At 41.9% G+C, this 18,344-nt stretch overlaps 1 protein-coding gene across 2 annotated transcripts; it reads left to right on the forward strand.

Annotated features, from left to right (window-relative positions):
• The first annotated feature begins 70 nt into the window (after positions 1–70).
• saxo2 (stabilizer of axonemal microtubules 2) lies at positions 71–17,669 on the forward strand. 2 transcript variants are annotated; one of them, XM_039772772.1, is made up of 4 exons: positions 71–228; positions 13,322–13,501; positions 14,066–14,268; positions 16,302–17,669. In XM_039772772.1, the coding sequence occupies exons 1-4, from the start codon at positions 191–193 to the stop codon at positions 17,282–17,284; spliced, it is 1,404 nt and encodes a 467-aa protein (XP_039628706.1). In that variant the 5' UTR covers positions 71–190; the 3' UTR covers positions 17,285–17,669. The 2 variants fall into 2 exon arrangements, with proteins under 2 accessions (XP_039628706.1, XP_039628707.1); XM_039772773.1 differs by lacking the exon at positions 71–228 and adding an exon at positions 6,332–6,406.
• The last annotated feature ends 675 nt before the right edge of the window (positions 17,670–18,344 follow it).

The raw sequence follows: 18,344 nt of genomic DNA on the forward strand, positions 1-18,344 counted from the left end.
GAAGATACTGCGTCGTTGCTAGGACGACGTTAGTTTACCACGAGACGCTTTGCTGCCCTGACAACGCGGTAGCTACGCTTAGTCCAGCAATTTGGTTTGCCTAAACAGGAGGCAGAGAAGGCGGACCGGCAAAGCAGGACGAGGATTTGGCTGCTTTTATTAGTGATACCCAAAATAAAGAATTAGAAGAATGAAGCGCAAATGCATATGTGAAATCTGCACGTGTGGGTGAGTTGTTTTAAAGCCACAACGTACGCTTGGACCTCCGTAATTCGACAACTTGTTTGACTGAAACGTGATTTAGTCCTACTGCCTAGTAAAAGTCGTTTTGCTCTTAAAATAACCAAATAAATTAATTGTTTTACAACTAGTCTATTTTCATAAGTTCGAATAATGAGGCTAGAGTGTGCATTAGGACATTTTATGTGATGTTTGTGTAAAGACGTATCTTTTAGCTCGCTCTCTACGAACTGGTGCAGTGCCTATAGGATTATGCCCTGCTATGGACTGACATTCCATGCTGGATTTGTTTCTATACAGGCAGTGCTGTTTGGAAAGACCCCAGATCCCCCTGTCAGTCCCAAATCAACCAGTTACATTTAAAAAGATAAACGGGCCAGGAATAAGCGTGTATAAAGTCCATGATGGGCAGCACGGTGGCACAGTGGTAGCGCTGCTGCCTCGCAGTTAGGAGACCCGGGTTCGCTTCCGAGGTCCTCCCTGCGTGGAGTTTGCATGTTCTTCCCGTGTCTGCGTGGGTTTCCTCCGGTTTCCTCCCACAGTCCAAAGACATGCAGGTTAGGTGGATTGGTGATTCTAAATTGGCCCTAGTGTGTGCTTGGTGTGTTTGTGTGTGTCCTGCGGTGGGTAGGCATGCTGCTTGGGATTGGTTCCTGCCTTGTGCCCTGTGTTGGCTGGGACTGGCTCCAGCAGGACCCTGTGTTCGGATTCAGCGGGTTAGAAAATTGATGGATAGATTAATGGATAAAGTCTATTTGTGTTAAGCTACGGAATAAAATAATACGTGAATTCACGCGGTTTTTTTTTCATGTTCTCTGTCAGGATGCCTTTACTGAACACAAAATACTGGCCCAAAATCTGACGGAGCTCTGTCTCGCTCGGTGATGCTCTGGTTCAGGACAGGAAGCCCTTCTAAGATGCGTCTATATAGGACTGTCCGCGAGCAGACAGAACTGTGCCTTTTATAGTGCAGAAAACTAGGATATGGTCTGTGGATGTCCAAAATTTAGGACAGATTATAGAGTATGGTCACAGCAATAGCAAAATGTTTGGAAAATCTGTAATAACATGTCAAATGTCAATTAAGCAAGACAACCACATTTTGTATAGCGCCTTTTTGGTGACCATTTTATAAATACAAAACTCGTTTACAATCTCTCCACAGTTTGAGGATAGAGATGTTAAGCAACTTGCTTAGCACATGCGCATTTGAACCGTCAGCCGACTTTGTAACTACTGCACAGCCTACACTCTTAAAAAAAATAACGGTTCTTTACTGGGTTGTGTGGGTCCTCGTAGAACCCTTGTTTGATAAAGAACCATTTCCTTCTGTAAAAGGTTCATTGGAGATAAAATCGATTCTTCTATTTAAGTGTATTCACTTTGCAGACGCCTTTACCCAAAACGTCTAACAAACGATGCCACCTAACACCTGGGCTTTAAAAAAGTTGCAAGTATGTAAACTAAGCAGAAGTCTCTAATGTGTAGAAGGCGACCTAGCAAGATAAAGACATGTATGCAGCAGGAGTCCTTTTAAAAAGATGAACTTGAGAGTATGTTATAACTCTATTACCATCTAATCATCCATCCATCCATTTTCATATCTCCGCGTATCCAGTACTGGGTCGCGGGCACGCTAAATTCTGGCAGCAAATAGGGCATAAGGCTGGGACAATCCCCGGATGGAGCGCCAGTCAATTACACCATCTGTTGATGGTTATTTGTAAAATATGTTATGGATCTAAGTGCATAAAAGTTATTTCTGGAATATGAATGATTACCATCGCATTTTTTAACCCCTTTTTGGTTCTAATTGGCACTTTTACTTTTTACCTTCAGTATATTGTGCTTGGATTAATGATTACACGAGCATAACTGATTCATTACTTGGTTATTATAGGGAGTTAGGACCCATTACTTATTAGCGAAAGTGTGTTGGTTTTTTTTTTTACTTCCAAATTAAAAAAAATTGTTAATTGCTTTTGAAGGAACAAAAACTTGGTTTAAGTTATTAATCTGAAAAATTCATTTTGCAAGTTCATCTTATGAACTGTAATAATAAATAATTACGTATATATAGCGCTTTTCTAACTTTACTTTAACATTAATGACAGCATGGAAGCAGATTGAGAAGGTATTCCCCTTAAAGACGCAATTCTTCTTATAATAATACGCTACCGTGTCTGTTCGTTTGTCTGTCCAGGATTTTAAATCACTTCTAGCTCGCAAACCGTTTCACCTATTGACTTGAAATTTGCTACACAAATACTACGTGACGCCTACTATCCGCTTTCGGGGTGATGATTTTTTATTACCCTTCGTATTTTTATTTTATTGTATCGTAGAATCAACTCTCGGCAGCGCGCAACTGGGCGGCCGTGCGACGCATGCGTATGGGCGCCGTTCTCATTCCCTACCACCTTCGCTAATCATTCTTGAGGCAGATTGAAGACTTAAGTGAAAAATTAAAGAAAACGTATTAAATAATTGCAACACAAAAACGAACTTAATCAGTTTTAACGCGAAAACGTGCAAAAAGAAGAAAGAAGAGAAGAGGCGGGCCGCTAGGGTGGAGAAAAGATGAGCTGCTCAGGAAGCGGCAAGCGCAGCAACCTCAGAGACAGAGAAAGAGGATGAAAGTTAGGAATGCTCAAGTCAAGTGTATTCACTGCACGTTATCGTACAGCACGCCGTTACTGGTATTTAATAAACGTTATTGAAGCAGTTATCCAGTCGACTTGTACTGTTTTTGTATAATAATGGCGGGTTGCTTCATTTTGAAGTAGGCTATGTCGGTTTAAGTGTACAGTATGCGTGTTGTTTGCATAAAGACTTACAGCATTTGATAAACTGGCACCTTGTGGTTTATCGTGGAAGTGGACTGTGATGGTCTCCCAGTGGGCTTCAGCTCCTTCTTTTACATTCCAGTCTTGATGTTGATGCTGGGGACAGACTCCCTTCGACACTCAACGACACTAGTGTCAAGAAAGTGAGTTTGGAAAAGTAAGCAATGAATGAACCGCGTGTTGCTAAGGGCTTGGTCAAAGTGTTTTTATTAAACATGGAGGTGCACGATGACACCATGCGGTGGCGCTGCTGCCTCACGAATGGGACTACAGGGAAAGCCGCGTGTACGGTGTGCTTTCACGTTTTCCGTGTGCATAAGTGGATTTTCTTTCTCTGACTACTGTACTCCACTTTTCCTTCCTCATTCTCAGAATGGTTATTTGGCATTTCCAAACTAGCCCAGTGTGTGAGTGGACTCTGCATTGGACTGTCCTGGATTGCTTCCTGTCTTTCACCCAGTGCTTCTGGGAATGTCTGAGGCCTCCCGCGACCCTAAGTTAAGTTTAGAGGATTTGCGAATGTCATGCCTTCACTATCATGTCTACTCCGGTATTACAGGTTCGATTTAGATTTACTGTGACCTTGTTACCCGCAGCTATGGGGTGGATAGCAATTAATGACAATAAAGACATCGCTTAGCAGAGGCGTAGCGTTACGTGCGGGAAGTCTAATATATTAGGGACACGAATTTAATTGCAGATATTTTTCTTTTTCCTTCTTATTCTTCTTCTTCAAGTTAGGTGCAGTGACAGCAATAACTGAATAAGGACATCGCTTAGCGGAGGCGTAGTGTTTCGCGCTGGAACTGGAAGTCTGCTGTATTAGGAACACAAATTCAGTTCCACGTGTCTTCTAATTCGTGTTCCTCTTCCTCTGCTTCTTCTTCTTTTCAGTTAGATATATTGCCAGTATTTAATTGCTAAATAAAAAAATCGCTTAGCGGAGGCGTACGCACTGCTGGAAGCCTAATGTATTCATCCATCCATTATCCAACCCGCTATACCCTAACTACAGGGGGACAGGGGTCTGCTGGAGCCAATCCCAGCCAACACAGGGCGCAATTGGCAGGGCGGTAGCCCACCGCAGGTCTAATGTATTAGGGACACAAACTCGATTCCGCATTATGTCTTCTTCATCTTCTTCTTCTTAAGGTAGGTGCATTGTCAGCTGCACTTTTAAAAATAACGGTTCTAAAATGACACTGTTCTTGGTTGTGAGGTTCCTCGCAGAGCCAATGCTTGGCAAAGAATCGTTTCATTCCGCATACGTAAAACTAAAAGGTGCCAGAGTGGTTCTTCAGGTAGCGATGCCATGGTGGAATCGTTTTTGATTGCCCAAAGACTCATCCACGTGAAGGTTCCAGAAAGAACCTTTTATTCATTTAGATCCGTAACGGGCTCCATACAGTAAATAACCACAAATAGATAGTAACAGATTTGTGAAATGCCAGTGGGTTTCTGATTTTAAAAGGACTCTTGCTGCATACGTACAGTTACACAAGGTTTTCTTAATCTGATAGTGTCCTGCTAGATAGCCTGCCATAAAGATTCGTTTTATTTATTTATTTACTGATTTATTTATTTGTTTTTTTATTTATTTATTTATTTACATACATATTAGGAAGTTTTTCAACGAATAAAGAATTAACTTCAAATGTAAAGAACCCTAGAATGAAATGGATATTCATCAAGAAGTGGTTCTATGATGAACTAAGATTTCTAATATGTAGACAAAACAGACAACTTTAATGGATAGACGGGTACCGCGATGCTCACAAATCAGGAAAACCTGCACCCCGTTTTTTCGTATGCAGCGAGAAGTCTTTTAAAAGCACTAACACGTGGTGTTTCACAAATCCGTTATTATTATTATTATTATTATTATTATTATTATTATTATTATTATTATTATTATTATTATTTTAACTGGAATCTTCACGCGGATAGTTTACCTGTGGCATCACTTTGAAGAACTAGTTTGGCACCTTAATTTTTAAGTAGGAGTGAAGTGTGTCTGCTCTGTGAGAAACGGGTTTTCTTTTCTCAGTACTGGCTCGGAGTGCGTAAACATTGCACATCTGCCATAAAACCACACGCTTTAATGTAATTCAAGGGATCAACTCCTCCTCCTATTAATAAACCCCATTTAACGCAGTCCAGTGTCGCATCTCGGCAATCTTTAGGCTCAGGATATGTAGGAATTAAACCAAGACTGAACATATTCAAGCAAAACACACAATTATTTGAGCCGAAACGACTTCTAGACAATCACACTCCATTATAAGCCCGCACAAACCAAAACTGATGGGTGAGAAGAAGATGCGGAGAACGGAGTGCTTTAAAGCGACCTTATTCTGGAGTGGGCCAGTGGTCTTGTTTTTGGGCTGACGTGAGACCCCCTCCTCCTCCAAAACTACAGTAAACACCTGCCCAATGCACTTAGCCTACAGCCTCCAGAAGTTTGCAAGATCTTGTTTGTCCCATTTCTGCGTTCTGACAGTACTGCGCAAAAAAAACTCCAAGGGGGACAAACTCTTCGACCCTGCTTAAACTCCAACGAGGACCACCCATACTTTTCCATCCCCTTTATCGCTGAAGGGCTTGAAGCTGTAGTGACACCCCTGGCGTGGACGCGCGTCTTGCTGTCACTGCCCGATGCTGCTGAAGTAGACCCCGGCAAAAGGAAATGGATGGATTGATAGGTTTAAAAAAAGTATCCATGTTGAAAACGAAACGACTCAAAACTATAGAAAAGCACCGCATTTGAAATGTTGTACGTATTTCTCCGTATAGTTGTGGTTGTGCACTGCCTTGAGCGCGGTGCTAAGCTGATGCAAAAAATGAATGAATGTTTATTTCCGTTATCAGTTATAAATAACACGCGGGGCTGCTCATTTTAATTTTTGCGCTTACATGAGATGTATATTGGATATAAAACATATTCGGTTCAGTACTTTTTAGTCTTAAATTGTTTGATGCCTAACAGTTGGTAGCCCATAGCGATCCTGGTTATTCATTTATGTATCAGTACAAACTATTTTTTTTTAAATAATGTTCGTTAAATATAATCGCGCGCACTTTGGGGCAGCTATACTTAATATAAAAAGACCGTAAGTAGGAAATCGAGTGTCTTTCGACAGCCTCACAGTTAAATTCGTCTTTTGTTTAGTCCGTGTCTTAAAGGGTGTGGTGTTTTCAAAAGGGATTTAGTTGCTAAGTAATATTTTCAAAGCAATTAGAGGGACGGGCTAGGAGCCAATGCAGCTATCAAGTGCGGCGGAAATGACTTCCAGATACGCCACCGATTATGCTACGTGAAGGTAAGAAACAATAATAATACGAAACAACCGCTTCACAATTGAAACAAAAAGGTGTCAAAAAGAACAAAAGTCGAATAGAGCTGTGTTTTCATCGGAATGCACGTGGACGTCTTTCAGGGCTTCTTTCATTATCATCTGCACCGGAATTCTTAGTACACCCCTCCATTCTGAAGCGAGTAGCCCCTTATTCGCGGCCACTTCGTTCGACTGACCTGCACCTACCTATTCGGTCCTTGTCACTTATTTAGACCTGATGCGCGGGTTCATCGTGTCATGTCATTTCCTGACCATCTTAATCCAGATCAGGGTCTTGGGGTTTGGGGTTTGAGGTCTATTCTGGAACCTAAACCAGCTAGCATTGGGCACAAGGCAAACCCTGGAGACGGCGCCAGTCGATCGCAGGGCATACAAAATCACGCGCGCGCACACACACACACACACACACACACATACACAGGGATTCGCGCGCGCGCGGTAGAGAGCGCGCACACACACGTACACCATCCATTTTTGCATAACCAGTTCACCTTCCCTTCATGTCTTTGGACAGTGGGAAATCCACATCACAATATCATGAAGATAAAGTAAGCAGACACTAAACCAATATACTTCCCCTTAGGATTAATAAAGTATCTATCTATCTATCTATCTATCTATCTATCTATCTATCTATCTATCTATCTATGTTCTAAATAAATTGTAAAGCATGAGAAAGCTATTAGTGAATATATAACTTTTATAGCACCTAAATAATTTATTCGCAACAAAGAACAAAATGTACAACAGATAGGGTGCACATATCACATATTCTAACAGAAAAATCAATTTTAATTTAATCATAAAACATATATAAATAGAAATACAAAAATATAACAAATCAAATGAAACACCCAATATAACAAATCCATCCATTATCCAACCCGCTACATCCTAACTACAGGGTCACGGGAGTCTGCTGGAGCCAATCCCAGCCAACACAGGGCGCAAGGCAGGAAACAAGCCCCGGGCAGCCCACCGCAGGGCACACATGCACACAGCAAGGACAATTTAACATCGCCAATGCACCTAACCTGCATGTCTTTGGACTGTGGGAGGAAACCCACGCAGACATGGGGTGAACTCCACGCAAGGAGGACCCGGGAAGCGAACCCGGGTAACCTAAATGCGAGGCAGCATGCGCTACCCACTGTGCCGCCCCAATATAACAAATATTTTTTTATAATAATATAATTATTTACAAGAACCGAAGGGAACGAAAAAAACAGAGTAAATTCCCAATGAAAATGATCAATAAACATTTAAAAAATCAACATATAAACGTGGTAAGTGCAGAAGATCACAATAGGAGGATCATAGAAATAAACAGTACGAGCCACTGACAGCACTAATCATTTCACAAAAGTAGAGAATCATAAAATGTACAACAACATAACATCAGGAAAAAAGTAGTGAGGACCTCCTGAGCATTCCAAGATGTGCGTCGATTATGCCGACGTGTTTCGAGGATTCGCCTTTCCTTCGGGGCACAGCAACCGAGTGTAAAACTAATCATACGAGGTCAGGCGCTCACAACAGTAGCGCCATCATAACTTACTTCCCCAGAGCGAAAACTCGTCTGTTATGTAAAAAATGCGTACAGAGTACTGTACTTGGCTGCCATTTGCGTTCAGATTGCCTTTGGGTTCCATGATGCTATAGGAGATGAGCCTTTTACATGTACTGTACTTTAGTTCAACGATTCCTCAGTACGTATTTTTCACATCTTTGAAGCGCATGAGCAAGCGCAGCCCGACTGATTTGTGATTCTTGCTAACTTCACTTTCGAACTACATCATTATTAGCGAACAAGAACTCTGTCACCGACGGTGACGTGCGGCGAGGTTCATGGCTGGTGACTTCTTCAGAGTGAGATTTAGAAATATATGAACCCCAAAGAGTAGCTTATTCACTATTCAATTGGCAGCCTGCACAGTGACTACTGGTTATGTTTCATATCTCATCAGCATATCTTTACACACACACAGGTAAGGTTCAAATCTGGCTAAGAAATAACGTTACATTTAAAGCGGCGAAAGAGAGCGGAGAGCGCGCATTTGCTCCTCGCCCTCCATGTGTTCTAAACTTGCCGTTGCAATTGCACAATTCAAACTCATTTAATACAAATTAAAGTATAGAGAAGTACAAAAAACGGATTTCAGTTTAGACCTTGATTAAAATATTTAGTTGTTTTTAAAAGCTTTTAATTCTGATGCTTTAATCAATTTTAATCCAGACTGTTCAACAAAATCGATAACAAGAAAAACAAAAGAATGTTTTATTTAAGGTCAAAATTACGTTTTTAAATATTGGATTGTTTTTTCTTAGTCTGGTCCCATTTTTTTTTTTATATAAAATTGAAAGCCGTCTATGGTCTTACCTTTATTTGTAAATGATGTCCATGCGCCTTTCCTTCTCCACGAAAATCTCCATCACTTTCTTGTAAGAGTACTCCTTATTTTCCTTTAGTTTTGTCTTAATCTTCCATTTTGGCAGTCAGTCCTAACAAAAAATAAAAATAAATGGACCGCTGCAGTGCACATGGCTTTGTGATATCGCTAACTTATTGGAGTCTCTGCTTAGAAGAACAGCAGCAACGAGCACCCGTTGGGCTCACATGCGCCCCCTTCAGGACGCCACTGTACTGTCTGCCTCACCTTGTGCCTTTTTATTGTGGTTTTATGTCCGATCAGACTGAGAACGTCACACACATTCATTAAAGATATTGGCCAGACTGTGGAAAGGCAGGGTGCATAATAAACGTGTCTGCAAACCTTATATTGGCGACATACAGAGGGACAGCAACAGGCAGGCGCCAAAGTATCAACCCGCGTGTGAGGGAAAGTGCAGTCGGAGGTGAGGTGAGGCTCGTCACTGCCGCACCTCGCATCTCTCCCCTCTGTTTGAACAGGAAATGCGCAAATTCTGTGATTTTCACTATAAAAATGATCACAATTATTGGAATCATACAGAAAACAAATTTATAACACAGACCAGTGGACACATTTATTTTATGTTATTGTTATTAGTTTTTTTTAACTTTTCATGATGACCCTCCCCTGACCACATGTCCCTGGTCACCAATTATTCTCTTATTCATTCTACAAGTACAGTACAGTAACAACACATTTATATTAAAATGGTTTGTTTTATATAATTCTCTATTGGAATTGTTTTAAACAGAATATTTAAACAACATTAAACTAAAATGTTTATGTCCATTTTTGCATTCAATAAGTTAGTTACACAAAACTTAAGCATATCAAAATGTTACTCTAATGTCTAACAATTGTTGGTTTCCAGCTTTATTTTAGTGCCCCCATTTTTACAACTTACTGAATGCCTTGGACACATACTGTATTATTCATTCACTGATACTTTCAAGTTTGAATCATCAGTCATGAACGAGTCACTCAGTCACACAAACAAATAATTATGCAAGAACTAGCTGTATGATTATCATTCATTTGATTTGCAAAAAGAATCATTACCCGAGAATTAAGTCATTGCCCAAGATCAAGTCAGACGGGTCTCTTTTATTTGACTTGCAAACTGAATCATTACCCGAGAACAAATCAGATGATTCTCTTTTCATTTGTTTTGTGAACTGAATCATTACTTGAGAATTTGTTGCAAATTTCTTATTTATTTGATTTGTAAACTGAAGCATTACTCAACAATTTAGTTGCATGATTCTTGATCACCCTGCGGTGGGCTGGCACCCTGCCCGAGGTTTGTTTCCTGCCTTGTGCCCTGTGTTGGCTGGGATTGGCTCCAGAAGACCCCCATGACCCTGAAGTTAGGATATAGCAGGTTGGATAATGGATGGATGGATTCTCGATCATTTGATTTATGAACGGAATCATTACCCGAGAATAAGTCTGGTGCTTTTTCTTCATTTGATTTGTAGACTGAATCATTACCTGGGAACGAGTCAGATGATTCTCCTTCATTTCATTCATGAACTGAATCATTGTCCTAGAATTAGTCACAAGATTCTCATTTGATTCATGAACTGAAGCATTATCCAAGAACGAGTCAGACGACTTGTCTCCTTCATTTGTTTTATGAACTGAATCATTACCTAAGAATTAGTTACAAGTTTCTCATTTATTTGATTCGTGAACTGAATCATGACCCGAGAATTAGTTGCATGATTCTTGATCATTTGATTCACAAACGGAATCATTACCCAAGAATGAGTCTGGCGCTTTTTCTTCATTTGATTTGTGAACTGAATCGTTACCCGGGAACGAGTCAGATGATTCTTCTAAATATCATTCACAAACTGAATCATTATCTGAGAATAAGTCACAAGATTCTCATTCAGTTCATGAACTCAAGCATTGCCCAAGTATTTGTTGCATGATTCTTTTTCATTTGAGTCACACACAGAATCATTACCCAAGAACGAGTCTGACGCTGCTTCTTCATTTGATTTGCGAACTGACTCATAACCAGAGAACAAGTCGCATTATTCTCATTCATTAGCAGAGAAAATGAGGAGAGCTTAACATGACTTAACTGGGCAATGTGGTGTGCTGCTTCTACTTACTGTAATACACAAAGGGGTATTGTGTGCTTGTACAGGGGGATGTTGGGTGAGGTTTGATAGAGAACAGACATCTGGCACAACACAAAGGGCTGTTGTTCAACTCCTGCTTTGTCAGTTATTCTGTATAATTGAAGCACTATGAACTGTCCAACCTTGTACTAAGTGGACAAGTCAGACATGGCAGCATGACACTACTACTTCTTTAGCTATCCAAAATTTTGACCCTGGGTGTCCCAGTGAGTTTTTTGCTTTCCCCTTTTTTGCACACCAGTGCCACCTGCTGGCCCAGTGGTAGTGAAACATCTGTACAGACTGAAACCAGACTAGCAGACCAAATAAGCAGAGCTTAACATGACTTAACCACATGCTGCTTCTACCAACTGTAATACACTAAGGGGTATTGTGTGCTTTTACTGGGGGCTGTTGGGTGAGGTTTGATCACGAGCAGACACCTAGTGTAACACCAAGAAGAATAAAAAGGCTGTTGTTTAACTCCTGCTTCATCGACCTTTCTTCATAATCGAAGCACTATGAACTGTCCAACCTTAAACTAAGTGGACAAGTCAGACATGACAGCATTAAACTCCTACTTACTTTAGCTACCCCAAATTTTGTCCATAGGGGTCCCAGTGAGTTTTCTGTTTTTATTCCTCTGTGCTACAGCTTGCACAGCACTGCCACCTGCTGGCACAGAGGTAGTGAAACATCTGTACAGACTGAAGCCAAACTAGCTGACAAAATGAGCAGCGCTTAATATGACTAACTCGGACAACACCGTGTGCTGCTTCTGTGTACTCTAATATGAAATGGAGTATCATGCACTTTTGCAGGGGGTGTTGGGTGAGGTTTGATCGCCAGCAGACGTGCAACACAACACAAAGGAGAATGAAAGGGCTGTTGATCAACTCCTGCTCTGTCGGCTCTTCTCCATAATCGAAGCACTATGAACTGTCCAACCTTGAACTAAGTGGATAAGTCAGACATGGTAGCATTAAACTTCTACTACTTTAGCTACCCAAAATTTTGACCCTGGTGGTGCCAGTGAGTTTTTTGTTTTTCCCTTTTTGCACACCAGTGCCACCTGCTAGCCCAGTGGTAGTGAAACATCTGTACAGACCAACAAACTGTACAAACTGAATCATTATCTGAGAATCAGTCACAAGATTCTCGTTCAGTTCATGAACTCAAGCATTGCCCAAGTATTTGTTGCATGATTCTTTTTCATTTGAGTCACAAACAGACTCATTACCCGAGAACGAGTCTGGCACTTTTTCTTCATTTGATTTGTGAACTGAATCGTTACCCGGGAACGAGTCAGATGATTCTTCTAAATATCATTCACAAACTGAATCATTATCTGAGAATCAGTCACAAGATTTTCGTTCAGTTCATGAACTCAAGCATTGCCCAAGTATTTGTTGCATGATTCTTTTTCATTTGAGTCACAAACAGAATCATTACCCAAGAATGAGTCTGACGCTGCTTCTTCATTTGATTTGCGAACTGACTCATAACCAGAGAACAAGTCGCATTATTCTCATTCATCAGCACACAAAATGAGCAGAGCTTAACATGACTTAACCGGGCAACACGGCGTGCAGCTAATACCAACTGTAACACACAAAAGGGGCACTGTATGCTTTTACAGGGGGCTGTTGGGTGAGGTTCGATTGAGAGTGGAAATGCAGCGCAAGACAAAGGAGAACGCCAAGGGTGGTGGTTCAGCTTCTGTTTTGTCGGCCCTCTTTCATAATTTAAGCACGATGAACTGTCCAACCTCGAACTAAGTGGACCCAACAGCATTCAGGGTTGCAACCCAGCAAGGAGTTTCCTCAATTCTGAAATCCATTTGGCCTCAAAAAGAGCAAATCCTCGACTGACGATAGCAGAGACATCCATAGACAGGCAATGTGGATGACAGATGGGACAGCCAGCAATAACAATGGGATCACCATTTAGAACACACAGAAACCTTTACTTCATTTCCTTAAGTCATTCAACAACGCTGGTCAGCATATTTAGAGGTCCATGGCTACCTGTGTTTGGGCTGCTGGGTGCGTCCGATAAGCAAAATGGAGTGCAGTTTATAGTAGCAAGAGGGCTCCTCTTTTATACTGAGTAATAAAGAGAAGAAATTAAAAGTATAAATGAATGTTTTCAGAGCCCCAAACTCTCAGCCGTTGCCGTTTGTTAGCCATGTGTTTTGACAAAATGGCTCCGAGGCTGAACCCGAACTTCACGAAGATGGCAGAAGGTCGCCATTAAATTTGAGGAGGATTGATCAGCTGTTTTCTTTCTTTCTTTCTTTCTTTCTTTCTTCACAGGCGTCACCGCTGCCCCCATCAACCCACTGGACTTTATGAGAAGAACAACCAGCCGTGCACCATAAGTGAATACACAGAGAAGTACCCCGAGTACAAGGGGGCTCTCCCTCCAAGGACCCTGAAACCCAAGCAGGAGTACCAGGCCAACAAAGGAAGAATGGACGGAGTGACCACGTTTAAGTATACAGCCTAAAAATAAACATGTCCTAAGTGCAGACTTGCTTTCTAATAATCTTTCGGCTTATTGCTTATGAAAATGTACAAGGGGGGTAAAAAAAATAAATAAAAAAAGAAAGTCAGGCTCCCAATATTTCATTTATATAGTTTAACACGGGCAGCACGGTGGCGCAGTGGGTGGTGCTGCTACCTCGCAGTGAGGAGACTTGGGTTCACTTCCCCGGTCCTTCCTGCGTGGAGTTTGCATGTTCTCCCCGTGTCTGCGTGGGTTTCCTCCCACAGTCCAAAGACATGCAGCACAGCTTAGGTGCATTGGTGATCCTAAATTGTCCCTTGTGGGTGCCCTGTGGTGGGTTGGCACCCTGCCCGGGGTTTGTTTCCTGCCTTGCACCCTGTGTTGGCTGGGATTGGCTCCAGCACACCCATGTGACCCTGTAGTTGGGATAGAGCGGGTTGGATGATGGATGGATGGATAGTTTAACACTAACAGTGTGTATAAAGAGATTTCCCAGTGTGCTCTAGAAAACTGAAAGACCCCCAAACATTAACGTTGTAACTGTTTTTCAGATCTGATTATATTCCTTATGAAGTCACACGTAGACCTATGCAGTTGCAAGAAGAGTACAGGCCCGGCTCGGGTCACATAGACCTCGACACCACCTACAAAATGGACTTCAATCCACACAAGGTGCAGCCGTTTGTAGCCACCAGGCCCAAAGAGAGAAGGCACGTGGCTGACGGCAAACTGGAAGGACTACCGACGTACAAAGGTACCTTCATTCATGGAATCTCAGCTCTTATGTGAGTGGTCTTTGGCTGTAGCTGAAGATTGGAGACCTTTTAATTTCAAACTTTCTAAAGAAATAAATAGGCACAGAATTAACTAAAGTGGGGCGGCACAGTGGTGCAGTGGTAGCAAGGATAGCAGGGTTCACGTCCGGGGTCCTCCCTGCATGTTCTCCCCGTGTCTCTGTGGGTCTCCTCCAGGTGCTCTGGTTTCCTGCCACAGTCCAAACACATGGAGGTTGGGTGGATTGGCGATGCTACAGTGGCTAGTCATATATGTGTGTGTGTTTGCCCTGCCCAGTTATAGACTGGCGCCCCGTCCAGGGTTTGTTCCTGCCTGCCTTCCACCCTAAGCTGGCTGGGATGGGCTCCAGTATTCCCCCCGGAAGCCTGTCCAGGACTAAGTGGGTTAGAAAATGACTGCGTGATGTACCCAAAGTAAGCCAAGATTGAATTTATCTTTGGCATTTAGAAATTTCAGTATTTATTTTTTGATTCTGTGTTAATTCGACTTTGCTGTTAACGGAATACTCCACTCAAAAGTGATATTTCTTTTATGTCACTTGTAGTGGCAGGCAAGAAGAAAAAAACAATTAATGTCATGTTTTCATACAGTAAGGGGAGAATAAAAAAGTTTATGACATAATGGAAGTCATTAGTGAGCAAATGTGAAAAATGTCCATGGAAAAGAGAGCAACAAAATCTCATATGTCTCGAAATCTACATGTCTGCTATCCAGTCGTATACTCAAAACGTGCAAAACACGAGAAGTTGTGCTAAAATATTGTTAAACAGTAATAATATGCATACATTGTAAACATGAAGCTACAGCCTCACGGGAGTCACTTCTTGAACTGAAGACAGGACTCTTGACCAGCCAATTGGGGGGAGAGGGGACGGGTCTTCAGTTTGAAAAGTCAATCCTTTGAGGCTTTAGTTGGTAAAGGAAAATGTAAAGGACACCAAAAGATTTTATGTTTCTAAACAGTAAAATAATCCACAAGTGTCTGCCTGAACATTCTGTTGCCACTGCTGTTATGACTCCAATACCAAATGTCCAATAACAGAGTCATATGCATTGCATTTGTCGCTCCAACAGGTGGCACATCAAAAAAATTAACATGACTTTTATGACACCCATACCAAATGGCATATAATAGATATATCTGCATTGCATTTGTTATTCCAACAGATGGTGCATCACAAACATTAAGGCTACTTTTGTGTATCTCATACCAAATGGCATATAACTGAGACATATACATTGCATTTATCATTCTGACAGATGGTGCATCACAATCTCATACCACATGGCATATAACAAAGACATATGCATTGTGTATTTATCATTCCAACAAATGATGCATCATAAACATTAAGACTTCATTTGTGTATCTCAAACCAAATGGCATATAACAGAGACATCTGCATTGCATTTGTTATTCCAACAGATGGTGCATCTCAAACATTAAGACTACCTTTGTGTATCTCATACCAATTGGCATATAACTGAGACATATATATTGCATTTATCATTCTGACAGATGGTGCATCACAATCTCATACCACATGGCATATAACAAAGACATATGCATTGTGTATTTATCATTCCAACAAATGATGCATCATAAACATTAAGACTTCTTTTGTGTATCTCAAACCAAATGGCATATAACAGAGACATCTGCATTGCATTTGTCATTCCAACAGATGGCACATCACAAACATTCACACTGCTTTTGTGTATCTCATACCGAAAAATCAAGGAGAAATGTAACTTTGGTAGGCACTGTATGTGTCTCCAAGTGCAGCAATTGGGAAAGGAAAATATTATTATTTTTTTTAACATGATAGTGATCCTCTATTACATTCATCATAATTCAGTTTTCTTCTGCAATATTTACATGATAACATCACAGTTTCATGTAGGGCACGTCAAAGTGAAAATTGGCCGAATTGTTGTACCAGGTTGTTCACCTTTTCTTTCCTTGTTCTTTTCGATTTCCTCTTTTTAAAGATGATTACAGGCCATGGGAGGTCTCTAAACGAGAGCTGGTCAAGCCAGATCATGCCTATCAGCCATCCTCATCGAAATTTGGCAACTCCACCACATTCCAAGATGACTTTGCCCCCAAGGGTCTCGTTCCCAGAGAAACCTTCAAGCCGATGAGCATCGCCAGGGTCTCTGACGCTCCCTTTGACGGCGTCACTAGCCACCGACTTTCTTATATTCCTCATCAATTAGAACCCAAGTTTGTCATACCCAAAGAAGAATACAAACCAAATGATAACCCTTTTGAAGATCTGACCATTCATCGTCGGGATTTCAGAGGTATTCCCGGGGAGCTGTCGAAAAGTTTCAAACCAGAAAATACCCAAGTGACCTCTGACGCCCGGTTCAGTGGAAGTACCGAGTTTCGCGATCGATTTCAGCAATGGCCAGTCGCTTTACCTCAGGTGCGCAAGATGGCGGAGTACATGGTCCCACAAGGTCATATGGACATGAATACCACGTCTCACCTCGATTTTACCGAGCATAAGGTGCAACCCTTTGCAGCAATTCGTCCCCTGACCCGGGAGAGGCGTAGCAGCGCCCCCTTCCAGGGAAGCACTACGATGAAAGAAGACTTCAAAGCCTGGGAAGCGCGCAGGAGAGAGGTGCTCAAAAATCAGGAGGAAATTCAAAAGCCAGTGGGAAAGTTTGACGACATGACAACCTTCAAAGCCCATTACATCCCTCACGAGATCAATGTGTCAAAAACGTTCAAGCCTCAAAACCTGGTCCTGAAGAGCTCCGGCCCATTTTATGACGGCACCCTCTACCGCACCGAATTTACCCCCAAGAAACTCGACGTGTGCCCGGCGAGTTTTCAAGACCCACCTGGTTACACGTTCCACGAATCGGACAAGCGTGGGCACAAATACTTCCGCAAGCTCTCGTCGCCTACTGGGAACAAGTTGACAAACGGCGCGCTGGTTAGCGAGGTGGCGGTCATGTGATCAACGTCATTTCCTCTTAATTAGCCAACGAATGGAAACAATCAATTAGTTATGCTTAGTTACCTTGCTAGAATGTTCTCTTACAGTACACTGTAGCCCAGTTTAATGTTCAAGCACTTATCGAGATGATAGTTAACTACCTGATTCTTGGAGCAAAAGCTCAAATGATAGTCTTACTATTTACGACTTTCAACTGTTTATCACTAGTGTTTCATTGCACACTGTCATTTATTTATGAATGGTAAAACAGAAAAGAGACTTTGATTTCAGCATCCTTTCAAATAGACGGAAAATTGCAATTTATTCTCAGCGATCGAAAAATTACTTGTACCAAATTAACAAAGTACTGTATGTACATATCAAATAAAAAATGATTACACTTTGATGACTTCTTTGGGTATATTTTTATGAGCATTGTTTGGTTATTTCTGAAGAATTTTGGACCGAGCTAGAGGTGTTTCATTGCTAAACCAGTTAACATCGTTTATTTTTCTCATCTCGTTTTAACAGTCGGACTCTACGTCAGGCGGGCACCCGTGCAACAAAGAAAAAAGGCTGTGCCGCGATTCGGCAAAATCGACTGAGGGGCCTTGTCCGACTTTATCGTGGTGCGATCGGTGTCTGGCGGCGTGCCGACACTCGTAAGGTCATTGATTAATGCTTGTGCTCTTGTTCTGCGACATGAAAGGAATCGAGCATTGCACGCTGTCACCACAAGAGGTCGCCACTGATCCCCAAACCCAGGACACAGTAATATCCGGCATGATGTTGTGGTAAAATAAATGAATGGAGTGAGGGAGCTCCTCTTATTCAGATCCCCGGGGGAGCTCATCAGTATTACCTGGAATCACTCCCAGGTGTGCTGGAGGTCCTTTATAGGGCTCTGCCGCTCCCCCTGGCAGCCCCCATTAGGTCCCAACAGGGCTGCACCAAACTCCAGCTCCCAGCATGCCCTGCGTCATCTCGTTTTCAAAGTCAAGACTCTACGTCAGGCGGACACACCCGTGCAACAAAGAGAAAGGCTGTGCCGCGATTCGCTAAAATTGACTGAGGTGCCTTG

The sequence above is a fragment of the Polypterus senegalus genome, chromosome 12 (assembly GCF_016835505.1).
Source record: "Polypterus senegalus isolate Bchr_013 chromosome 12, ASM1683550v1, whole genome shotgun sequence".
NCBI classification, from domain to species: Eukaryota; Metazoa; Chordata; class Cladistia; order Polypteriformes; family Polypteridae; genus Polypterus; species Polypterus senegalus.

Excerpts from the sequence above, each read along its gene's own strand:
- saxo2 (XM_039772772.1), top strand. The coding sequence starts at position 191 with ATGAAGCGCAAATGCATATGTGAAATCTGCACGTGTGG. Across the intron at positions 229-13,321 it reads TGTGAAATCTGCACGTGTGG|GCGTCACCGCTGCCCCCATC; the intron begins GTGAGTTGTTTT and ends CTTTCTTCACAG. Across the intron at positions 14,269-16,301 it reads AGGACTACCGACGTACAAAG|ATGATTACAGGCCATGGGAG; the intron begins GTACCTTCATTC and ends CTCTTTTTAAAG.